General features: G+C 41.9%; 1 protein-coding gene across 2 annotated transcripts; it reads right to left on the reverse strand.

Moving 5' to 3' along the window:
* Positions 1 to 6,509: 6,509 nt before the first annotated feature.
* On the reverse strand, positions 6,510 to 15,542 carry LOC124703670 (plant UBX domain-containing protein 11-like). Of its 2 annotated transcripts, none has more exons than XM_047235891.1 (10): positions 15,414 to 15,542; positions 14,439 to 14,538; positions 14,176 to 14,228; positions 13,976 to 14,057; positions 13,422 to 13,487; positions 13,260 to 13,327; positions 10,328 to 10,540; positions 9,740 to 10,238; positions 7,148 to 7,405; positions 6,510 to 7,010 (listed from the first exon to the last, which is right to left on the reverse strand). In XM_047235891.1, the coding sequence occupies exons 2-10, from the start codon at positions 14,536 to 14,538 to the stop codon at positions 6,769 to 6,771; spliced, it is 1,581 nt and encodes a 526-aa protein (XP_047091847.1). In that variant the 5' UTR covers positions 15,414 to 15,542; the 3' UTR covers positions 6,510 to 6,768. The 2 variants fall into 2 exon arrangements, with proteins under 2 accessions (XP_047091847.1, XP_047091848.1); XM_047235892.1 differs by lacking the exon at positions 15,414 to 15,542 and adding an exon at positions 15,156 to 15,215.
* Positions 15,543 to 24,678: the final 9,136 nt, after the last annotated feature.

Here is a 24,678-nt window from a genome sequence, read left to right on the forward strand (position 1 = left end):
TAGTGAGATTTAATTGGGCATTACGACAAAGTACATAGACCGCCATCCAGCTCGCATCTATGCCAAAAAGTCCACCTTCAGGTTATCATCCGAACCCCTTCCAGTATTAAGTTGCTAACAACAGACAATTGCATTAAGTATTGCGCGTAATGTAATCAATAACTACATCCTCGGACATAGCATCAATGTTTTATCCCTAGTGGCAACAACACATCCATAACCTTAGGGGTTTCTGTCACTCCCCCAGATTCACGGAGACATGAACCCACTATCGAGCATAAATACTCCCTCTTGGAGTTACTAGCATCAACTTGGCCAAAGTCTCTACTAATAACGGAGAGCATGCAAGATCATAAACAACACATAGGTAATAACTTGATAATTAACATAACATAGTATTCTCTATCCATCGAATCCCGACAAACACAATATATAGCATTACAGATAGATGATCTTGATCATGTTAGGCAGCTCACAAGATCCAACAATGAAGCACAATGAGGAGAAGACAACCATCTAGCTACTGCTATGGACCCATAGTCTAGGGGTGAACTACTCACTCATCACTCCGGAGGCGACCATGGCGGTGAAGAGTCCTCCGGGAGATGAATCCCCTCTCGGGCGGGTGCCCGGAGGAGATCTCCAGAATCCCCCGAGATGGGATTATTGGCGGCGGCGTCTCGGTAAGGTTTTCCGTATCGTGGCTCTCGGTACTGGGGGTTTCGCGACGGAGGCTTTAAGTAGGCGGAAGGGCAACGCGGGGGGCCACACGAGGGCCCCACACCCTAGGTCGGCGCGGCCAGGGCCTGGGCCGCGCCGCCCTAGTGTGGCGGCGCCTCGTGGCCCCACTTCGACTCCTCTTCGGTCTTCTGGAAGCTTCGTGGCAAAATAGGACCCTGGGCGTTGATTTCGTCCAATTCCGAGAATATTTCGTTACTAGGATTTCTGAAACCAAAAACAGCAGAAAACAGCAACTGGCTCTTCGGCATCTTGTTAATAGGTTAGTTCCAGAAAATGCACGAATATGACATAAAGTGTGCATGAAACATGTAGATATCATCAATAATGTAGCATGGAACATAAGAAATTATCGATACGTTGGAGACGTATCAGTACCCAGCTTTTTCTGACCATTTTCGCAATTTGGGTACAACAGTTTGTTGTGATCCTCTAACATTTTCTCCAACTTCAACCTCTCCTTTTCATTTCCGCAGTTCATCTTCGCATCAAGAATGGCCCGACCCAAATCGTCATCCGGGTCATCAAAAATCGGCTCATCGAAAATGGGCTCTTCTTCGACCTTCGTCTTCCCCATTCTACTATCACCGTCTTCAGTGAATAAGGGATAGTTGTCACTATCCTCTTCTTCTTCGTTGTCTTCCAATATAACCCCTCTTTCTCCGTGCTTGGTCCAACAATTATAGCTGGGCATGAAACCAGCAGTTGGACGTGAAGGGTCTTCGAGGTAGAGTAATCCTTCATATTCTTACAGGAACTACATGGACAATACATGAAACCATTCGACCGCCTGTTTGTCTCAGCCACGTTGAGAAAATAATGCATGCCATTAATGAACTCGGGATGGCACCAGTCACCGTACATCCATTGTCGACTCATCTGCATTTTATATGTATATCAAAAATCATTAAGTACACAACATCGTGGATATATGAGTGACCAACTTAATTAATATTCAAGTTCATCACATAAAACTAAGTTTTTTTATAAAAAAGAAGAGGCTCACCGAGGTTGTACGGTGCCGGCTAGGGGACGACGCCGGCGATCGACGGCGGTGAGGACGGGGATGATACTAATTAAAACCTACAAAATATACCATAATTTCAGCTCAAATTGATTATAAAAAAAGTAAAATCCCTAACTTAGGCATTTCATCAAACACCTTGCTAGCACTAGAAAAATAGTACGAGTTAAACTACCAAAGAAATGAGCTAAATTAGGAACGCCGGAAGAAAGGATGATATTGCTAACCCTTGGATAGATGGAGATCGTTAATCTTGTTAAAATGGTGGAGAAAAAATGAAAATTTGTTGGAGTGTGAGAGGTGCAAAAGTTTTAGAAATGTGAGAGAGATGAAAAAATGAGAATGGATCGGGGGCGGGGAGGGGCAGTGAGCATATGAGGCACCCTTTAGTACCGGTTGCTAACACAAACCGGTACCAAAGGTCCAACCTTGGCCCCACCCTCACCTGCTATTCTGGCCGAAGACCTTTCGTACCGGTTCCTAACACGAACCGGTACAAAAGCTCGTAACGAACCGGTACGAATGCCTGAGCGTCCGAACCGGTACAAATGCCACCTTTAATACCGGTTCGTAAGGGAACCGGTATTAAAGTCTTAGATGGATGAGAGGTTTTCTACTAGTGAATGTACTGGTTGTGATGCTGAAAGACAAACGATGGGCCTTTACCTAGCATTGTGGTAAGGTAGATATATATTTTCTCGACAAAATAAATATATTACTATCGCGAAGATACTAATTACACTCATCCTCACAGTATCCTAATGGCAATACGATGCACATAATAATAAAAAACACAAGAATTACAAAATAGAAAAGTCACGCTATAGTGATCTATTCCTTAAAATCCATCTTCCCTAAAAGCGACGCCTCCAAAAAAGAAACATTGCACAAACGTCGTCAACATTCTGATCATAGATCATTGGTTGTCACCTAGGAGAAAGTCCATGCTCACAAAACAATGGCTTCAACAAAGAAATTGCCAGGCACAACCAATTAAGACCAAACCTTATTTCACCCTGCAAGTTTAGACTTTGAATTTCTCATGTGTTGCCGCCCCCGCTTGATGATGCCGCTGCTCCAAGTCACGCGTCACCAAGCCAAAACCTCATTGCTGCCACTATTCGAACCACCATTACTTGTCATCAAATCTGGTCTTCCATGCCATTCTCCATGACTGACTTCATCATGGGACTAAAAACATGTCCCACGATGGCAAAAGATTGTGAAGCTTCGGATCACTCCCTCTAAAATCAAACGTTCAGAAAAAACATGGTTGCGCACAACTGAATCCCATCCGATCTGGTAATCTCCAAGCATGTCATCCATTGGATTTCATCGGCGGAGCCTTTTGGAACTCGATACTCCGGCTGGATCAACGAAGACATGCATCAAGTAGAACATCATCATGGCGTGAGAGGGGTCCTAGGACCAAACCCCCTTCATTCGAAGCCAGGCCGACAGCCCCCACCGGCCGTCACCGGCTGCCAGACCCACCGGAACTAGACAGGAAAATCGAGAGCGGAGGATCTCGATGGTACTCAATTTCCATAGCTATTCCTCTTCCACGGGATCACACCGAAGTGCATCGTCAAGGAAGTGGATCAGCGCCGCCGCCTCGACTAGAGGACTCTGCCCCAACCACGCTTGAATGCTATCACCGCGATCTCCCCCCCCCCCCCCACAGCTCCTTAAGCGCTGGGGACTGTCAGCGCAGACGATACCGGCGGCAACAACGGCGAGGATCTACACCGGAGAGGAGCTTTTGGTGGCGGCTAGGTTGACCGGAGCAGCACGGGAGCCTCTCCGTTTTGCGTAGAGTTGGTCCCAACTATATATGTGTGTGTTTTTCTCATGGTGTTCCGCAAACTCTCCCTCGTTTATAATTATCATTATAACACTAGTCACATGTGAAACATATTTGATATCAATATTCAACATATGCCGTATCTTTACTCGCAACCTCGTGAACCGATACATAGGGCCGGCCAATCCATCCATCTACCAGTTAAATCTCGACATCAAGAAAACATCTGACTCCGTCAGATGGGACTATCTCCTAGACAGACTGCGCCACCTGGGATTCCCTAGCAGATTAAGAAACACGGTCTCCGCCCTTCTCACCACGTCCTCGTCGTGCAATACTTAATTATGAATGGAATCCAAACTAATCCCATCAGGTATGAGCTTGCCATATCTTCCACTCTTCTTTATCAGTTGTTGGGTCAGGCGTCCTCCATTCGCATCATGCTCTATGCAGACAGCGAGGCTATTTTGGTGGTAATTATTAAGAAATACATTCGAAATCTTACCTCTATTCTACAGGTTTTTGGCGAGGTGACAAACCTTGTCACAAAATGAAAAGTGTGGTTGCCCCAGTAGATGTTACGCCCTCAATCTTGATGGCATTCTCAGCTATTTGCCGGCCCCTTAGACGACTTTCCCTATGCGTTACCTAGGACTCCCTCTATCTCCCTTCTGACTCTGAAGAGTGGACGTTCTGACTCTGAACACGCTCTCAATTGTAGCCAACCGTCCTTGTCCGAAGCTAGCCTACAAGTTCCTTGGGCCCTTTGTTGTGCAGCAACGCATTGGTAAAACAGCATATAAACTGAAAATTGCGTGAGGATGCTCGTATCCATCCAGATTTTCACATCTCTCTGTTGAAGCCTTTCACGCCTGATCATACACACAGAATCAGTAATGCCAAACTGTTGAAATGAATATGATGTCGTGCCGTTTCTCTACTCTTATTCTGAATCCTCATCTCGTGGTTGCTATCTCTAATCAAGACTGGCTCATCCGAGCCGAGCATGGCGTGACCCATGGATTCCCAGAGAGAATGGCTATCATCCCATATAAGTGCAAGGTTGATGCAGATATAGGTAGGTTGTTGATTTTTTTTCCTGACGAGACTACAGCTTTACTTTGAGCAAAGGGATATAGATGATATTCTGAAAATCCAAACATCTCGAAGAAATGAAGTTGATTTCATTGCATGGGAACCAGAGAGAAGGGGAGATTTTACAGTGCACAGCCCCTACTGCCTAGCCCTCCATACGAATATGCAAAGACAGGGCAGGGGTGCCGCAAGGCGCAAGTACGAGACCTGACGGTGTGAGACCAACTAGAAAACCATATGGCAATGCCAAGTACCAGACAAAGTTAGGGTTCTTGCATGGAAAGTGTGCAGGAATGCAATATCGACCCGGGTGAATGTGGCAAGAAGAGGCATTGATACAAACAGAATGTGTCCCATTTGTGGGCTCGGGGAGGAGGATCCGTTCCACGTTGTCCTGAGATGTCCTCATACACAACAACTATGGCGAGCAATGATAGAAGTGTGGCTGATGCCGCATGATGAGCTCCTGAAGAACACTGGGCCCAGGGTCGAAGCCAGGAATGTTATTTGGAGGGGGGCAATTGAACAAAATTTTGCTTGGAGGGGCCAGATAGGCAAATATCCAAAGATTTAGGGATCAACTCACATATATTTTATGGGATCTTTCAGCAAAATTTCCAGCATAGGGGCGCCATGGCCCCAGCTAGCACCCCCCTAGCTCCGTCCCTGATTGCGCCCAAGTGGTTGTTGCATCTACTGTTAACCATCCCGGACGTGCAACGGGCACCGGTCCTAATGACCATCTGGTGGATATGGCACGCACACAATGAGCTAACGCATGATAAACCTTTCCCTTCCATCGAAGGATCCCGTCGTTTCCTGGTAAGATATATGAATTCATTGCTACTGATTAAACAGTTGCCTAGTGCAGAATATCGAGAAGGGGAAAATGGTGTTGGACACTAACCTAGGGCTCAGGCGGAAGGAGACGGTGGTCACTGAACATAAGAGGAAGCTGGCATGGAAACCCCTCCGAGAGACGGCGAGACTGAGCTCAATGTGGATGGGGCTTTTAGCAAGGATGGCGCAGCGATAGGCATGGCCTTCCAAGACCATCAGGGACAAGTCATATTCACAGCGTGTGCCGCTCGCTGACACAGTGCCGAGACGCGACGGGGGAAGGGATGCGTCCGGGCCTACACTGGGCAAGCCTGAACATCACACTGGAAACAGATTGCGCTGAAGCTATTGAGCTGCTCAATGAGTCAACTCCGAACACGTCAGTTTATGTGTTTTAAAATTAATGTAATCAGAGATTTAGTACGGAAAAGAGACGTTAGCATAGCCAAGATTAGCCGTGACAGTTATGTGGTGAGCCACGAGCCAGCAAAACTTGGCCGGGTGACCAGTAGAACCCAGTTCTGGCTCAATGACTTCCCTCAGGGAGTTGCTGTAGCCGTTGCTCATGACTGTAACCCTGTACCCAGTTAATGAAGATTCATTCCCAAGCAAAAAAAAAAACAACAGATATGAGCAATGACTCCGTCTGTTCAACAGCTCCTCTATGGATGTTGAATGGCGAAAACTGTGTCTGTATTAGAACACTACACAACTTTCCCACTGCCCTTCTGCACTGTGCACCATCCTATTACATTGACTTCATCCCCACCCAACTGCTGCAGTATTTTTGGTACCGAGTTCCAGTGTATTTAGAAAAAAACTTACAATTTACTTTCAGAAGTAAATGTTGGCACACTATGAGTCCGCAAATTTCATGAAAAGACTCACAGTTTATTAGCTGCAAATATCCTTTTACATTTAGTGTAGCCCACAGACAAAGGCATTTTTCCATGGTCCACATTCAGTATATCGTCACATAAGCATGTGCACATTTTAAGATTTTTGAACTTAGAAATTCCCTTTCATAATTTAAAGAAAAAGTTCAAAGTGCAAAAACAATTCACACAAACCTATTAATGTCAAGAGAAAGCTGTACACTAAAATAGCAATTGTCCGTAACATGTATAACACTGCTGCCGAGAAGGTGCTATCGGGTGATTCGCATAAACCACATAGTTTGACACAGTTTGTTCCCAGTATATTTATTTATCTATAATTCATGGAATGGCTCAGGTATCAACTATTTCTGATGCAGTACTGTCACCCACTATTTCTTTTCGTCGCCTCCATATTCTGTAGAATTCCCATTCCAGAAAACATTTCTATCATCAGAAGGACCTTGTTCTTCACTGCTTAGAGTATGAATGTTGCTACCGAACTGCCGGGGCCGCCTTCTCAAGGTATTTCCAGAGCTATGAGTAGCTGCTTGTTGGCTCCCATTACTGCTGAGAGGTTGGGATTCAGAAGCTGCCCCCATTCCTAGGCGACTCGAGGAAGGAGAGCTCTGTCCTGTACCAGAGAAGTAAACATAATTTCACTGGTCAGAAATAAGAGAACTTACAGAACTTTAATACTATGCAATCACATTCAGTCCAAACAGACCAACAAGTATCAGCAGCAGAATCTAAGGAAATAAGAAAACATACTGTAATGCTGTGAGCCTTCATTTCCCAGTTGCTCAGGATTTCCTCTCAAGTAGGACAATGGATTCACGTATGATAAGGCTGTCCCCAGAATGCCAAAATATCCCCAACCACCTGAATTGTCTGAATCCACAATGTGGTCCAAATCACTGGATGGGGATGACGATTGGTGCCTTGCCACTTTAACAGATTGAGGGTTTGGAACAACGACAAGGGCCTGCCGGGTTTCAATGCCCAGCTCATACAATGACGTTTCCATATCTAAACAAGAATTTGACGATCAGTTAGATCCTAAATGGTATCGTATAAAATCATAACATAGATATCTGATAAAAAAAACAATTGTAATGCAATCGCAGCACAAGTAAAACACAATGCAACCATACCCAAAACACCTTATTCAATCTATATCATTGCAGCCAATGAAATTAAGTTAACCTCAAGAGGCGTAATTTGCATGCAGATTTTTCTTCTGAAGTCTGCATCAAAAGACCTTTTATCTGAACTAATAGCTAGAAGTAGTTCAGGCACCTATTTCCTACTTATTAACTAAAATGAAAGCCTTACTTCATGCTATCCTACATCTTACCTCTGTTCCAAAATGTAGGACGTTTTGGTAGGCTAAAGTAGCCTACCTAAACTTATTACATTTTAGAACAGATGTAGTACCAAAAAGATGATTAGAATGTTTGGCTGTGTGCAACCAAACTTTAAACACATAAATGCTCTAACACTCCTGGTGAAACAAAACTTCAATAAAACCTGTGCTGTGCTATTAAGGCATAAAAATTACTCAAGTAGATCTCCAAAATGATACAGAAAATATTCAATATTTCACATGCAAACAATATTGGTAGATTTTCGCCAAGAATGAACCAAATGATTATGCTCTTCTAACATTGGCTAACATGTTAGGATAAGTAATGTCCAAAAGTAGAGGCATTGGAGATTATATGCTTGTACGATAATCTATTTTACAAGAAAACGTTACCGCATCTACTACCTCCGTTCAGTATTATAAGATGTTTTAGATATTACAATGTCGGCTAGGGACAGACCGAAATGAGTGAACCTACACACTAGAATGCGTCTATGAAATATGATACTATCATCGAAATTGGGTACATAGGAGTATTACTCATTGCTTTGTTTACCATATTATTACAACACAAATTTAAGATTACTTATCAAATTGGTAAGTGTACTTAGCGAAATGGCGATCAATTTCTTTTTGGTACAGCATTCCCATTGACAAAATCCTAGGTCTGCCACTGACGACAGACTGCTAACACCTTGTTTTGGCTCCCAAGAACTGAATTTGCTTCAGCCAATTAGGTTGATTTGAAATAGATTTTAAGAGACAAGTTCCAATATTTATGTGTTCATGTCACATTGAAATGTAAGTTATTCCTTACGAAACTTCATTGTTTAGAATTTGAATCTTGTGTTCATACATACAAATTTTGCTCGAATCAACTGAAATTTGACAACCATTGTTGACATGCAGGTGAGCTTCAGTGAGCTATATAGGTAGGCCAAACTGTACATGTATAGGTCATGTACACGCTTTCATAAAACTTCCATATTTAAATTTCCAACCCCGCGTTCACACTACAAAGTTGATGAGTAGTGTCCGCATGCCAAACAACAGCTTGAGCTTATTGGCGGATCAATTTGTGCATGTGGATCAGACGTGCTTGTATAGGTGGCTTTCGTAAATCTTCATATTTAAATTTTCAAGTTCACGTTCACACCATAAATTTTTCACTAGATTATCTGAAATTTTCAGAGATGACTTAAGTCATAGAGGAGCAACTTTGTGCATTTCGGTGGGTCCATGTGTGCATGTATGTGCAACCAATAATTCCATGTGATTCTAGCAAACAATTGGTTTAGTCATATTCTAACTCTCTGGGATTGGGTTCGAAATTTATTGTTCCAATTCCTGTGGCAGCCAAAGGCTTATGTTCCAGGAATCCAGATTCCAGAATTCTAGGTCCAATTCCTGGAAGCCAAACGAGGTGTAAATTCATTAAATTGTCAGCTTCAGAACTTTCTAGAAGTTGTGCGGGTTAAAATGTGAATTAACAAAAAGGTTTACAAATAAACATTGATAAGAGAAAGTTTAGAAGGGATGGTGATTTATCTCTGCCCTTGAGCAGACAATAGCAGATTATAAATATAGATACGACATTTACAGTGTTCCATCTTGAGCTTTAGGGTGGAGTACTAATGTCAAATGATCCAAACATGAGACCATCGGGAGTAGGATGCTCACCCTCTGTGGAATCCTACACCATCGGGAGCAGACAATAGTAGGAATCATGTTTAATGCAACATGCAAGCATGATTTTTATCATACAGAAGCTTAATCCATATATTTTAATCGAGCAGACAGTTACTACTTATTCGCAGCTAATTAACGACACATAGTGTAGAACAAGCTCTCGCGGCCTCACCCATGCAAAAGTTGTAAGACTGAGTATTTTCCTTGTAATAGAGAACTGAATGGGACAAGTCTCTCGTCAAAATGCGGGATAAAACATTGCTTTACATCATACATATGTGCATAGGTGCAGGGTGAAGATTCAGTACCTTGTTCCGTGAATACTTTTCTTGGATAAAGCATCGCAAGATTATAAGATCCAATCGCACTACCTTTGTTTTCATCCACAAAATTCTTCACCTTCCTTAAAACATCTTCTTTTGTCAATTTAATCTGCAGGCTAGGTCCATTAGGTATACGAATGACTAGCTGAATATCATCTTTGTTTGCAGAATCTGAGGTCACATCAACAGCGCTACTAGTTGTTGCCTTATCTTGTTCCACAAGCAACTCTGAAGAAGTACTTCTACCAGTGATTATGCTAGCAGCTGGCTCGGAAGGAACTGCAGTGCTAATCTCACCCACCTTATTCTTTCCTTTTAGTGGTGGTGTACTACCTGTTTGATTTGGATCCGTGCAACTGTGCATATTTGAGCTTGCTGAAAATTCTGGCAACACAGCCTTACGTGCTGAATCTAACTTCTCCTCAGTGGTTATATTGCATGGAGTTGAATCTGATTTTGAGCTTTCACTTGTCTTGAGAAGTTCCTGGTGTAATACAAGCAGTGAGTTATCCCCTTCCTTTCTCATGCATAAAACTGAATTGCAGCAGACTAAGGACAGCAGGGAAAACTTACAGCTTGGGTTATGCTACTAGGTGGTTGTGCTACCAGCTCAGTAGAATTAGCAGATCCACGGACTGAAGAAGACTCTGGGAATTGACTTGGTGAATTAGAATGATCTTCTGAAGTAGATGAACTTTCTGTAGAAGGCATATTGGTAGAAGCGGTATTCGCAGGATCAGCCATTCTTGAGGCAAGTGATGCTGCTAACAAGGTTGCTGCTGTCTCCTACAACAATCCACAATAGACCATATTTAGCAAAGCTATAGCACTAGTCTGAAAGTGTAAAGGATGTCTTAACACAGATCATATAGTAACAGGTACCAAAATCATAATATGTTATACAGAGAGGAAGACAACTCTTATTCCTTTTCTGGAATATATGTTTGCCCGCAGATCAATCAGAAAGGTCAGATTTTGATGTAAAAGAACACAAGTATAAATCCAAAACATACAAGAATATAATTTAACACTGTGCGATGGTTGTTATTGAACCATCATCTCAAGCGACTGTATGGCGGTGAGATCACTCATGAGTTCGACTGAATTTTAATAAAAGAGTCGCCTATCCTCAGATTGATTAATATATTTTCTCTGACCCATGCACTGATGCACATGAACATTAATCAAACTACAGATTTGTACCACACAGTTCTATTTATAGCTATATACTTACAAAGTCAAATCATTTGAAATGTGGCAGAGTTGAACTGAACTTATGAACTAAAAAGTTGTTCGATCAAAACAAAAGAAACTAGAAAAGGAAGCTTTTTATACCCTCACCAAAGCCCAGATGAACGCATTATAGCTTAAAGCAGCTGATGTATTGCTTTGTGCAGCTGTAGTGACTTAAGAGTTAAGAATTGGCTATGACCTGCACGAGCCTATTACAGCCACTATAGCACGCAGTGTCATGGCAATTCAACAGATGCATTTCTAGGTTCCATACGATCAACTTTTTTTTCCAACTTCTAGTTATCTTGCTACCTAATTTTTCTGTCGTCACCCCAAGACTTGACACAGGGACAATACTAACTATAATTCTTAAAAAGGACAAGTTATTTACTTAGATATTGATTGATTAACATCAGATTGATGCAATTATACGGGAGCATTTGGCACCTGCCATTTCTCCACTATCCTATCAGCAATCAAAACACTAGTTTAACTAGCTATTTGAAGTGTGTGATCTAGAAACTGAGGCAAACCATCATTTCCATTGTAGAATTTGTGTCCGGAGCTGTTTAGGTCCATAAGATTTCGATTCATCATGGAAGATCTTTCCAACTTATAAAGATTCAAGTCGGTGGTCGTCCATCACTATTTTTCTAGCCTTCTTTGTCTTGACTCTGACAAAAGCGACTATACAAACCTACGAGCATAGCAGCAAGGTACCGTCTCTACTCATAGCCGATAAAAGAAAACATACAGGTTAATTAATTTGGCATATAACTTGAGTAAACACTATGTTTCAAGTTGTTTTTTAGTTCTGTAGTGTAGCACGGGTGTCTTACTGGTTAACTTGATATGCCAAGTAGAATTTGTAAAGAGAACATCATAGTAGTTACCCATTATAGTTACACCTCTTTCAAGGAGCCCCACTTAGAAAGAGCACACATAACAGGGAAGTCATGTGAAGTTACAGACATTGGATAGAGAGGCAATTTGGTGCCCAGGGGGGTGTGTGCACCCACCGGTTGGCAGACACGTTTCCCTGCCGGTCAAAACTTATTAAATCAAACCCACCACTGGTAACCAATAATCACCTGACGCATCACTGTGATTTGTTGTTTGAATTCAAATAAGAGGACCCATTGGCTGCTACATCACACTATAAGAGGGGCCCGTTCAAATATTCAAATCTGTGGAATCACCGGCCCTTGCAGACCTAGACGGATTTGAGTAAGTGTAGCATGTGATAGTACTACTCGCTGGGATTGGTTGGCCCTTGGAACTATGGCAACACCTATTTAGCTGCATATTTTTGACGGTGCTAGACACAAGGTTCTTAACTCTGCTAGAGGATATCACATCCTTTTATGCGAACAGATAATATGAACTGCTTGGATGGACACCATAATATGTTCAATTAGGAATTTTCCACTGTGTTCAAATATGATATGGTGGTCTTTTTATACATTTTGTAGTGTTAAAATCATCTTCAATGACCCGGCCATCCCCATGAGAGGCAAGAGCAACCGTAGCCGGAGGTAGATGACGACCACCCACCACATGTTTTTTGCTTGTCAATTATTGTTCACCGGAGGTAGACAAGGATTCGACACAGCGCAATCATTACCACAAGTGTCTTCTGTGATGTGTTGCCCAGAATTCGTGTGATACCTTAGAGCTAATAATGGACTCTCGCATTGTCTTGTCATACTTGTTTTGACTGCACCCTCTATATATAGCACCATGGGATAGCACCATGTATGTGTGTATGACACGGGCAATGATTTCTAAGAAAAAACTGATCAAAAACTTTGCCACCAACGCAATCGCGCCAAATTATGTTCTCCCGCCGCAGGTGACAGGTTGGCGCCGAAATGAGACTCTTTCCCGTGCCAATTAACCTCTGGCACCTCAAGTTTAGTAGTCAGTGGACCCCAATTACCCCACAGCAGCAGACGCTAGCAACTCACCCACGTGAAATCGGTCAACAGCATCTCTATCAGTTTTGGAATCACAAAGTGAATCGCGCGGCAGCCACCACGGGCGCATGCACCACTGTGGGCACCAAGTCGTTTTTGCATGGGATATACACACAGAAAATATGTACATATTGTTGCAGTGAGAAGGACAGAGTCGTAAATTACTTAACTCTCAAGTGGGCTCTGCTACCCAAAGTGATAAAAATGCAAGTATAGAAATGAAAATAACTGAAAACAACTACGGAACAAGCTTGCAGTAAACTCTAAGAATGATCTGTATTTTCAGCAATTTATACCTGCAGGTGAAGGGCAGCCCAAGCCTTCTCAATGCTTTCCTTAAGATCTTCGGGGCTAATATACCCCTCTGCGAAAAGACTCAATCAAGCACTGGTCCAGAATAGCCACTTAATGAAAGACAGTTTCATCACAGAAAATTGTAAGTATTAATGTATCCATACCATGATTCCATAGCATAGCGCCATTCAGTCCAACGACAGATACACTTGGGATAGACTTCTGTGGATCTGGTTGAGAAAAAGTCAAGGACAAAACTGTGCAAACAAATTAGAACATGATTATAGTCATAGACATGAGGAAACAACATATTCTTCATTACCCTGCAAGACCTGTCCCATGGATGCTAAGATGGGAGCATTTAAGTACCAAAAATAGCTGTAAAAAAAACTGGAAATATAACGTTGTAACTTCTAAATTAAGCATATTAAAAACACGTTTCACCATTGAAGATAATTGCAAACTAGATAAACACCATCAAATAATTGATACCAGAGTTTTAAGGCAAGAATGTGATGTTGATCCAGCAGCTAATCCAGAGTGATCATCAGCATATTATCTTTTTCTTGAACACGCCCCAATGAGTGTGTCATATTGTATTGGAAGAAAACGCCAAGAAGGTGCAGCCTACATCCCAAACAGACTAAAAACAAACCAAAAAAAAAAAAAAAGAAGGATGCCAAAGAATCAAAAGGCAAATGTGTGTGTAAAAGGATACAGATAGCTGAAAATTGCAATGCATCAACATTGCCATGTTTTAGTTGCAAGAATATGCAACATCTGCTAATCACCCCAGCCACCTGCGAAATACAAACATAAGTGGCTGCACAAAAAAATTGCTAATGCAATATGTTGCTACTTACTAAAAAGAAAGAAAATGATTCGTTTGTTCAACGAAGGAGGTTTGAAGAAACTCACATGTTCATCAACCAATGTAGACTGTTCCATCCTACTTGAGGTCTCATCTTCACCTGAAATGAAGCAATTAATGTCTTACCAATAGGCTGGACTACTTTCAGATATATTAAACCAGCACTAGAATATCAGTCCGTACAGGATTGTATTGGATAGCATATTTTCTTATGCAGAAGACTCATGGATATTGTCAACCATTGTTGGGCTATCATAAAGTAGTACAAAGATAACATGGCTACAAGAGTTGAGTTTAACAACAATCTTACCTGATATGTAGATTACAAAGAGTTTTTTCTCCCTTCTTGATTGATTAATTGCCTCTGGAATTGAACCTTTGTACGTCAAGGAATCAATTGTATTTTCCATCTACGGTTAGAGGAAGAGAAAATGTATCATTACATGGACATGGAATCATGTCTACATAGCAAGTATAGAGATGTCTACCTTGATTACATCAATCAAAGAAAATTTTAGTTCAAAACTGTCTCTTTACAGATAGTGATGCCAAAATAATTGGAGAATTTGCACTAAAAAGTTTCTTCTCTTTTCGTCATCCTCTTGAGGAACTACAAAATCTTCCCTAATTGTTATGCACAAGGCAATTGTCTAGTTGGCCATTCAGTCAAGTGTATCCAATAATATAACAACAAGAGTGTGCACATGGAACTAAATGAAAAATCTCTAAAAAATAAATATACATTTCCTTCTCGTCACCAAACACAAATCTAAATGTGTTTCCACGGCCTATGCCGCCTAAATGTCCCTTTCCACCCTGTCAAATCACACATCCAAGAACACTGACGAGGTCACAAAGAGCACCGCAGAATCGTAAAAGATCACTGGCAATAAGTGGTACGCGAAGGCCAGCTAGGCCAAATATGTGCAGCAATTTAATCGAGTTAAAGCACGGAGGGAGCCAACCCGAAGCAGAAAGATAGCTCAAGAATTCAGCGGAATTCGGAGACTGGTCAACCAGGTGTTACCAAGAAATAAGCAGACGGTACTACCAAGATCGATCAGGAACAGGGTGGAACTCTCCGACGACCGAATCTGTACACGCGCAAGCTAGGCGCGTCAAACACAGCACGAACTATCCAAATCGCATGTCAGTTACTGCGAGTCACTACCAATTAGAGGTTTTATCTAACCTAACAGATTGCTGAAACCTTTCGGAAAGAAGAGCGGAACTAATCCGTCGCCAGAAATATTGGTCAAGAACTCAGAGGGGGAGTGGTGCTGACCAATTGACTTACGGAGGAAGTTCGATCCGGATCCCGGGTACGGCAGGAGGGAAGATCGAAGGACGAGTGGGGCGGCGGAGTAGGCAACGAGCAGGCCGGCTTCTTGGACCGGCGTTGGTCGGCAGCCGACTGGTACGAGTCGCGGAGGGGAGAGATCGAGTGGAGGTATGGAGGATGACGCTGTAGGCCAACCCGAGACGAACCCGGTTTTTTGCTTTGAGATGCAGACGAACCCGGTTGAGGTCGAGGAGTCGTGTTGTCTAGATTTTTCTTTTCTTTTCTTTTTTTAGAAATTTTTTCTTTTGTTTCTGAGGACAGTTTTTTTTTTTCGAATCATAGAGCTTCCATTGATCAAGGAGCGGGATTACAATCTTTGGCCAGTACATCAGAAAGGAATGGTGGATTATAGTTAATCCATAGACACCTCCTTCTACTACTACTAGCTCTATTAGCACACAAATGAGCAGCCTTATTGGCATTACGGCCTACAAAAGACAGCTTAAGTTTGCTAAAATACCCGGTAAGCTCTACTATTTCCTGTTGAATACTTGCAATGCATGATCTTCGACCTCCTGGATCATTTAAGAGTTTGATCACTTCCTGTGCATCTGATTCAACTTCAATACTCTGGTATCCTCTGTCGATAGCAAGGCGAATTCCTTCCAGGATCGCTCTAGCCTCCATGATTAGTGGACTAGCAGCATACTCCGTCCATGCAGCTTGTGGTTCAATCATCGACCCTTCAGAATTTCAAACAATAAGGCCAGTAGCTCCAGAGTTATCACTCTCCCTGAAGCTAGCATCGACATTTATTTTGAGGCTGCCGTCCTCTGGTTTCCTCCAGCTAGCAGGTGGTTTAGCTGGTTTTGGTGCCCTCTTCTTCCCCAACTACGCAAGGTCAAATGTTGTATCCAAAACCCAGTGCACTGATGCCGCCACAGATCTACCTCCTTCACCATGCCAAGCTGCGTTCCGCTGTGTCCACACGGACCAACATCCACATAAAATAACACAGGCATTTGAGATGGAGACAATGTTCCCTTCCAAGAGATCTGATGCCCATGAATCCGGGTGTAGATTAGGAATCTTGATATTGGTCATCCTTTTGAGTTCTTCCCAGAATAAGCGTGCCCAAGTACACTTAAAAACGCATGGAATATGGATTCTTCAGCTCCACAGGATTTGCAAAAGGAGATCTCATCCATATGTCTGAATTTAAGAATTTGACGACATGGAATAAAACCATTTACTACCCTCCACCAAAACGACCTCACCTTGGGCGGCACCGACATCTTCCAGAGCACTCTCCACTGACGATCGGCCCGGTCCCCAGAAGAGGATTCTCGAGTCTGGTTAATATTTTGGGTCGCAAGCAGCCTGTAGCACGACCCGACGATAGAAATTCCCGCTCTTCTCGAGATCCCATGCCCGGATATCATCGATGAACCGAAATGGAGCATATGGCCGAGATGTCAGGTTCAACAAAGTTCTCCCTTATCTTCTCCATATTCCATTGGCCTGAATCAGGGCAAAGAAGCTCATTCACCTTAACCACCTCAGAGTCAGGTAATCTAACCACTGGTGTCTTCTTGATATATGCAGGTATCCAGGGAACTCCCAGATACTAATCGAGGTACCATCCCCCACCCTTTTAATAAGACCATTTTTCAGAGCTTCACGGCCGTGCAAAATAGCTTTCTATATATGTGAACTGTTTCGTTTTTTTGTTGCCATCAGAAAGTCCTTATCATGGAAGTACTTGCCTTTGATCACTCGAGCACACAATGACTCCGGTCTGTCCATCAATCTCCATGCTTGCTTGGCCAACATAGCTTGGTTGAACAACTCAAAGTCCCTAAAACCCATTCCCCCAGCCGATTTAGGAATCGCAATTTTCTCCCATTTTCTCCAATGAATCTTCCTCTTCTTCTCATCTCCTTCCCACCAAAAATGAGCAACACAACTTTCAATTTTCTTACAGAGCTTCTTCGACAACCTGAAACAGCTCATTGAGGACAGTTATTTTGTCTAGTGATACGTCTTCGACGTATCGATAATTTCTTATGTTCTATGCCATATTATTGATGATACCTACATGTTTTATACACACTTTATGTCATATTCGTGCATTTTCTGGAACTAACCTATTAACAAGATGCCGAAGTGCCGCTTCCGTTTTCTTGCTGTTTTGGTTTCGGAAATCCTAGTAACGAAATATTCTCGGAATTGGACGAAACGAAAACCTGTGGGCCTATTTTTCCACGGAGCTTCCAGAAGACCGAAGAACACACGAAGTGGGGCCACGAGGTGGCCAGGCTATAGGGCGGCGCGGCCCAGGCCTTGGCCGCGCCGACCTATAGTGTGGGCCCCTCGTGACGCCCCTTGACCTGCCCTTCCGCCTACTTAAAGCCTCCGTCGCGAAACCCCTGATGCGAAAAACCACGATACGGAAAACCTATCGAGACGCTCGTCGCCGCCGATCCCATCTCGGGGGATTACGGAGATCTCCTCCGGCACCCTGCCGGAGAGGGGATTCATCTCCCGGAGGACTCTACACCGCCATGGTCGCCTCCGGAGTGATGAGTGAGTAGTTCACCCCTGGACTATGGGTCCATAGCAGTAGCTAGATGGTTGTCTTCTCCTCATTGTGCTTCATTGTTGGATCTTGTGAGCTGCCTAACATGATCAAGATCATCTATCCGTAATTCTATATGTTGTGTTTGTCGGGATCCGATGGATAGAGAATACTATGTCATGTTAATTATCAAGTTATTATACATGTGTTGTTTATGATCTTGCATGCTCTCCGTTTCTAGTAGAGGCTCGGCCAAGTTTTTACTTTTAACTCCAAGAGGGAGTACTTATGCTCGATAGTGGGTTCATGCTCGCATTGACACCGGGACGAGTGATGTAAAGTTCTAAGGTTGTGTTGTGTTGTTGCCACTAGGGATAAAACATTGGCGCTATGTCCGAGGATGTAGTTGTTGATTACATTACGCACCATACTTAATGCAATTGTCTCGTTGTTTAGCAACTTAATACTGGAGGGGTTCGGATGATAACCTCGAAGGTGGACTTTTTAGGCATAGATGCAGTTGGATGGCGGTCTATGTACTTTGTCGTAATGCCCAATTAAATCTCACTATACTTATCATGTCATGTATGTGCATTGTTATGCCCTCTCTATTTGTCAATTGCCCGACCGTAATTTGTTCACCCAACATGCTTTTATCTTATGGGAGAGACACCTCTAGTGAACTGTGGACCCCGGTCCATTCTTTAATACCGAAATACAAATCTGCCGCAATACTTGTGTTTACTATTTTCTCTCGCAAACAATCATCTTCCACACAATACGGTTAATCCTTTGTTACAGCAAGCCGGTGAGATTGACAACCTCACTGTTTCGTTGGGGCAAAGTACTTTGGTTGTGTTGTGCAGGTTCCACGTTGGCGCCGAATCCCCGGTGTTGCGCCGCACTACATCCCGCCGCCATCAACCTTCAACGTGCTTCTTGGCTCCTCCCGGTTCGATAAACCTTGGTTTCTTTCTCGAGGGAAAACTTGCTGCTGTGCGCATCATACCTTCCTCTTGGGGTTGCCCAACGAACGTGTGAAATACACGCCATCAAGCTCTTTTTCCGGCGCCGTTGCCGGTGAGATCAAGACACGCTCGCAAGGGGAGTCTCCACTTCTCAATCTTTTTACTTTGTTTTTGTCTTGCTTTATTTTATTTACTACTTTGTTTGCTGCATTATATCAAAACACAAAAAAAATTAGTTGCTAGCTTTACTTTATTTACTCGTCTTGTTTGCTATATCAAAAACACAAAAAAATTAGTTTACTTGCATTTACTTTATCTAGTTTGCTTTATTTACTATTGCTAAAATGGCCACCCCTGAAAATACTAAGTTGTGTGACTTCACTAGCACAAATAATAATGATTTCTTATGCACACCTATTGCTCCACCTGCTACTACAACGAGAATTCTTTGAAATTAAACCTCGCTTTACTTAATCTTGTCATGAGAGAGCAATTTTCCGGTGTTAGTTCTGATGATGCTCGCTGCCCATCTCAATAATTTTGTTGAACTATGTGAAATGCAAAAATATAAAGATGTAGATGGTGACATTATAAAATTAAAATTGTTCCCTTTCTCATTAAGAGGAAGAGCTAAAGATTGGTTGCTATCTCTGCCTAAGAATAGTATTGATTCCTGGACTAAATGCAAGGATGCTTTTATTGGTAGATATTATCCCCCGCTAAAATTATATCTTTGAGGAGTAGCATAATGAATTTTAAACAATTGGATAATGAACATGTTGCTCAAGCTTGGGAAAGAATGAAATCTCTCGGTTAAAAATTGCCCAACCCATGGATCGACTACTTGGATGATCATCCAAACCTTCTATGCAGGACTAAATTTTTCTTCGCGGAATTTATTGGATTCAGTTGCTGGAGGTACCTTTATGTCCATCACTCTTGGTGAAGCAACAAAGCTTCTTGATAATATGATGGTTAATTACTCCGAATGGCACACGGAAAGAGCTCCACAAGGTAAGAAGGTAAATTCCGTTGAAGAATCCTCTTCCTTGAATGATAAGGTTGATGCTATTATGTCTATGCTTGCGAATGATAGGACTAATGTTGATCCTAATAATGTTCCATTAGCTTCATTGGTTGCCCAAGAAGAACATGTTGATGTAAACTTCATTAAAAATAATAATTTCAACAACAATGCTTATCGGAACAATTCTAGTAATAACTATAGGCCATATCCTTATAATAATGGTAACGGTTATGCTAATTCTTATGGGAATTCTTACAACAATAATAGGAATACACCCCCTGGACTTGAAGCCATGCTTAAAGAATTTATTAGTACACAAACTCGCCTTTAACAAATCGTTGAGGAAAAGCTCAATAAAATTGATATTCTTGTTTCTAGAGTTGATAGTCTTGCCTCGATGTTGATCTTTTGAAATCGAAAGTTATGCCTAATAGGGATATTGAAAATAAAATTGTTACTACAGCAAATGCCATCCAAGTTAGAATTAATGAGAATATAAGATTAATGGCTGAAGCTGCGTGCTAGGTGGGATAGAGAAGAAAAGGAAAAACTAGCTAAAAAAGAAAATGTAGCTAAAGTTTGGACTATTACCACCACTAGCAATGCTAATGATTCATATGTTGCTGCACCTCCTACTATCCATGATAAAATAATTGGTGTTGGCAATGCTTCTACTCCTAGTGCAAAGCGCGCAAAATTACCCGAAACTGCTAAAACCGCTGAAACCGCTTGTGATAAAACTGCTGAAATTTTTTCCAACCTTGGGGATGATAATCCCATTGCTTTAGATTGTAATGATTTAGATTTTGATGATTGCCATATCTCTGAAGTTATAAAGTTCTTACAAAAACTTGCTAAGAGTCCCAATGCTAGTGCTATAAATTTGGCTTTCACAAAACATATTACAAATGCTCTCATAAAAGCTAGAGAAGAGAAACTAAAACTTGAAACTTCTATTCCTAGAAAGCTAGAGGGTGGTTGGGAGCCCATCATTAAAATGAGAATCAAAGATTTTGATTGTAATGCTTTATGTGATCTTGGTGCAAGTATTTCGTTATGCCTAAAAAAGTCTATGATATGCTTGACTTGCCACCATTGAAAAACTGTTATTTGGATGTTAATCTCGTCGATAATGCTAAAAAGAAACCTTTGGGGAAAGTTGATAATGTTCATATTATGGTTAACAATAACCTTGTCCCGGTTGATTTTGTTGTCTTGGATATTGAATGCAATGCATCTTGCCCCATTATATTGGGAAGACCTTTTCTTCGAACCGTTGGTGCTACTATTGATATGAAGGAAGGTAATATTAAATATCAATTTCCTCTCAAGAAAGGTATGGAACACTTCCCTAGAAAGAGAATGAAGGTACCTTATGATTCTATTATTAGAACAAATTATGATGTTGATGCTTCATCTCTCGATGTTACTTGAGTTACACTTTACGCGCCTAGTCGAAAGGCGTTAAAGAAAAGCGCTTATGGGAGACAACCCATGTTTTTACTACAGTACTTTGTTTTATATTTGTGTCTTGGAAGTTGTTTACTACTGTAGCAACCTCTCCTTATCTTAGTTTTATGTTTTGTTGTGCCAAGTAAAGTCTTTGATAGAAAAGTAAGTACTAGATTTGGATTACTCGCGCAGTTCCGGAATTCTTTCTTTGTCACGAATCTGGGTCTATCTCCCTGTAGGTAGCTCGGAAAATTACGCCAATTTACGAGCATGATCCTCGGATATGTACGCAACTTTCATTAAATTTGAGCATTTTCGTTTGAGCAAGTCTGGTGGCCTAATAAAATCCATCTTTACGGACTGTTCTGTTTTGACAGATTCTGTCTTTTATTTCGCATTGCCTCTTTTGCTATGTTGGATGAATTTCTTTGATCCACTAATGTCCAGTAGCTTTATGCAATGTCCGGAAGTGTTAAGAATGATTGTGTCACCTCTGAACATGTGAATTTTTATTATGCACTAACCCTCTAATGAGTTGTTTCGAGTTTGGTGTGGAGGAAGTTTTCAAGGATCAAGAGAGGAGTATGATGCAATATGATCAAGGAGAGTGAAAGCTCTAAGATTGGGGATGCCCGGTGGTTCACCCCTGCATATATTAAGAAGACTCAAGCGTCTAAGCATGGGGATGCCCAAGGCATCCCCTTCTTCATCGACAACATTATCAGGTTCCTCCCCTGAAACTATATTTTTATTCGGCCACATCTTATGTACTTTGCTTGGAGCGTCGGTTTGTTTTTGTTTTTTGTTTTGTTTGAATAAAATGGATCCTAGCATTCACTTTATGAGAGAGAGACACGCTCCGCTGTTGCATATGGACAAATATGTCCTTAGGCTCTACTCATAGTATTCATGGCGAAGTTTCATCTTCGTTAAATTGTTATATGGTTGGAATTGGAAAATGCTACATGTAGTAACTCTAAAATGTCTTGGATAATTTGATACTTGGCAATTGTTGTGCTCATGTTTAAGCTCTTGCATCATATACTTTGCACCCATTAATGAAGAAATACTTAGAGCTTGCTAATTTGGTTTGCATATTTGGTTTCTCTAGAGTCTAGATAACATCTAGTATTGAGTTTTGAACAACAAGGAAGACGGTATGGAGTCTTATAATGTTTACCATATGTCTTTTATGTGAGTTTTGTCTGTACCGTTCATCCTTGTGTTTGTTTCAAATAACCTTGCTAGCCTAAATCTTGTATCGAGAGGGAATACTTCTCATGCATCCAAAATCCTTGAGCCAACCACTATGCCATTTGTGTCCACCATACCTACCTACTACATGGTATTTATCCGCCATTCCAAAGTAAATTGCTTGAGTGCTACCTTTAAAATTCCATCATTCACCTTTGCAATATATAGCTCATGGGACAAATAGCTTAAAAACTATTGTGGTATTGAATATGTACTTATGCACTTTATCTCTTATTAAGTTGCTTGTTGAGCGATAACCATGTTTCGGGGACGCCATCAACTATTCTTTGTTGGATATCATGTGAGTTGCTATGCATGTCCGTCTTGTCCGAAGCAAGAGAGATCTACCACCTTCATGGTTGGAGCATGCATGTTGTTAGAGAAGAACTTTGGGCCGCTAACTAAAGCCATGATTCATGGGGAAGTTTCGAGTTTGGACATATATCCTCAATCTCATATGAGAATAATAATTGTTGCCACATGCTTATGCATTAAAGAGGAGTCCATTATCTGTTGTCCATGTTGTCCCGGTATGGATGTCTAAGTTGAGAATAATCAAAAGCGAGAAATCCAAAATGCGAGCTTTCTCCTTAGACCTTTGTACAGGCGGCATGGAGGTACCCCATTGTGACACTTGGTCAAAACATGTGCATTGCAAAGATCCGGTAGTCCAAGTTAATTAGGACAAGGTGCGGGCACTATTAGTATACTATGCATGAGACTTGCAACTTGTAAGATATAACTTTCATAACTCATATGCTTTATTACTACCGTTGACAAAATTGTTTCATGTTTTCAAAATAAAAGCTCTAGCACAAATATAGCAATCGATGCTTTCCTCTTTGAAGGACCATTCTCTTTACTTTTATGTTGAGTCAGTTCACCTATTTCTCTCCACCTCAAGAAGCAAACACTTGTGTGAACCGTGCATTGATTCCTACATATTTGCATATTGTACTTGTTATATTACTCTATGTTGACAATTATCCATGAGATATACATGTTACAAGTTGAAAGCAACCGCTGAAACTTAATCTTCCTTTGTGTTGCTTCAATACCTTTACTTTGATTTATTGCTTTATGAGTTAACTCTTATGCAAGACTTATTGATACTTGTCTTGAAGTACTATTCATGAAAAGTCTTTGCTATATGATTCACCTGTTTACTCATGTCATCACCATCGTTATGATCGCTGCATCCACTACATATGTTTACAAATAGTATGATCAAGGTTATGATGGCATATCACTTCGAAATTATCTTTGTTATCGTTTTACCTGCTCGGGACGAGCGAACTAAGCTTGGGATGCTTGATACGTCTTCGACGTATCGATAATTTCTTATGTTCTATGCCATATTATTGATGATACCTACATGTTTTATGCACACTTTATGTCATATTCGTGCATTTTCCGGAACTAACCTATTAACAAGATGCCGAAGTGCCGGTTCTCGTTTTCTGCTTGTTTTTGGTTTCGAAATCCTAGTAACGAAATATTCTCGGAATTGGACGAAACGAAAACCCGTGGGCCTATTTTTCCACGGAGCTTCCGAAGACCGAAGAACACACGAAGTGGGGCCACGAGGTGGCCAGGCTATAGGGCGGCGCGGCCCGGGCCTTGGCCGCGCCGACCTATAGTGTGGGCCCCTCGTGACGCCCCTTGACCTCGCCCTTCCGCCTACTTAAAGCCTCCGTCGCGAAACCCCGATGCGAAAAACCACGATACGGAAAACCTTATCGAGACGCTCGTCGCCGCCGATCCCATCTCGGGGGATTCTCGGAGATCTCCTCCGGCACCCCTGCCGGAGAGGGGATTCATCTCCCGGAGGACTCTACACCGCCATGGTCGCCTCCGGAGTGATGAGTGAGTAGTTCACCCCTGGACTATGGGTCCATAGCGGTAGCTAGATGGTTGTCTTCTCCTCATTGTGCTTCATTGTTGGATCTTGTGAGCTGCCTAACATGATCAAGATCATATATCCGTAAT

Source organism: Lolium rigidum, chromosome 3 (genome assembly GCF_022539505.1).
Source record: "Lolium rigidum isolate FL_2022 chromosome 3, APGP_CSIRO_Lrig_0.1, whole genome shotgun sequence".
Taxonomy (NCBI): Eukaryota; Viridiplantae; Streptophyta; class Magnoliopsida; order Poales; family Poaceae; genus Lolium; species Lolium rigidum.

Bases quoted from the DNA above. Each gene is read 5' to 3' on its own strand.
- LOC124703670 (XM_047235891.1), bottom strand. From the start codon at position 14,538: ATGGAAAATACAATTGATTCCTTGACGTACAAAGGTTCAATTCCAGAG. The intron at 13,488-13,975 runs GTATCCTTTTAC...TTTCTCAACCAG, and splicing joins ATTGCAATTTTCAGCTATCT to ATCCACAGAAGTCTATCCCA. The intron at 7,011-7,147 runs GTATGTTTTCTT...TCTCTGGTACAG, and splicing joins TGAAGGCTCACAGCATTACA to GACAGAGCTCTCCTTCCTCG.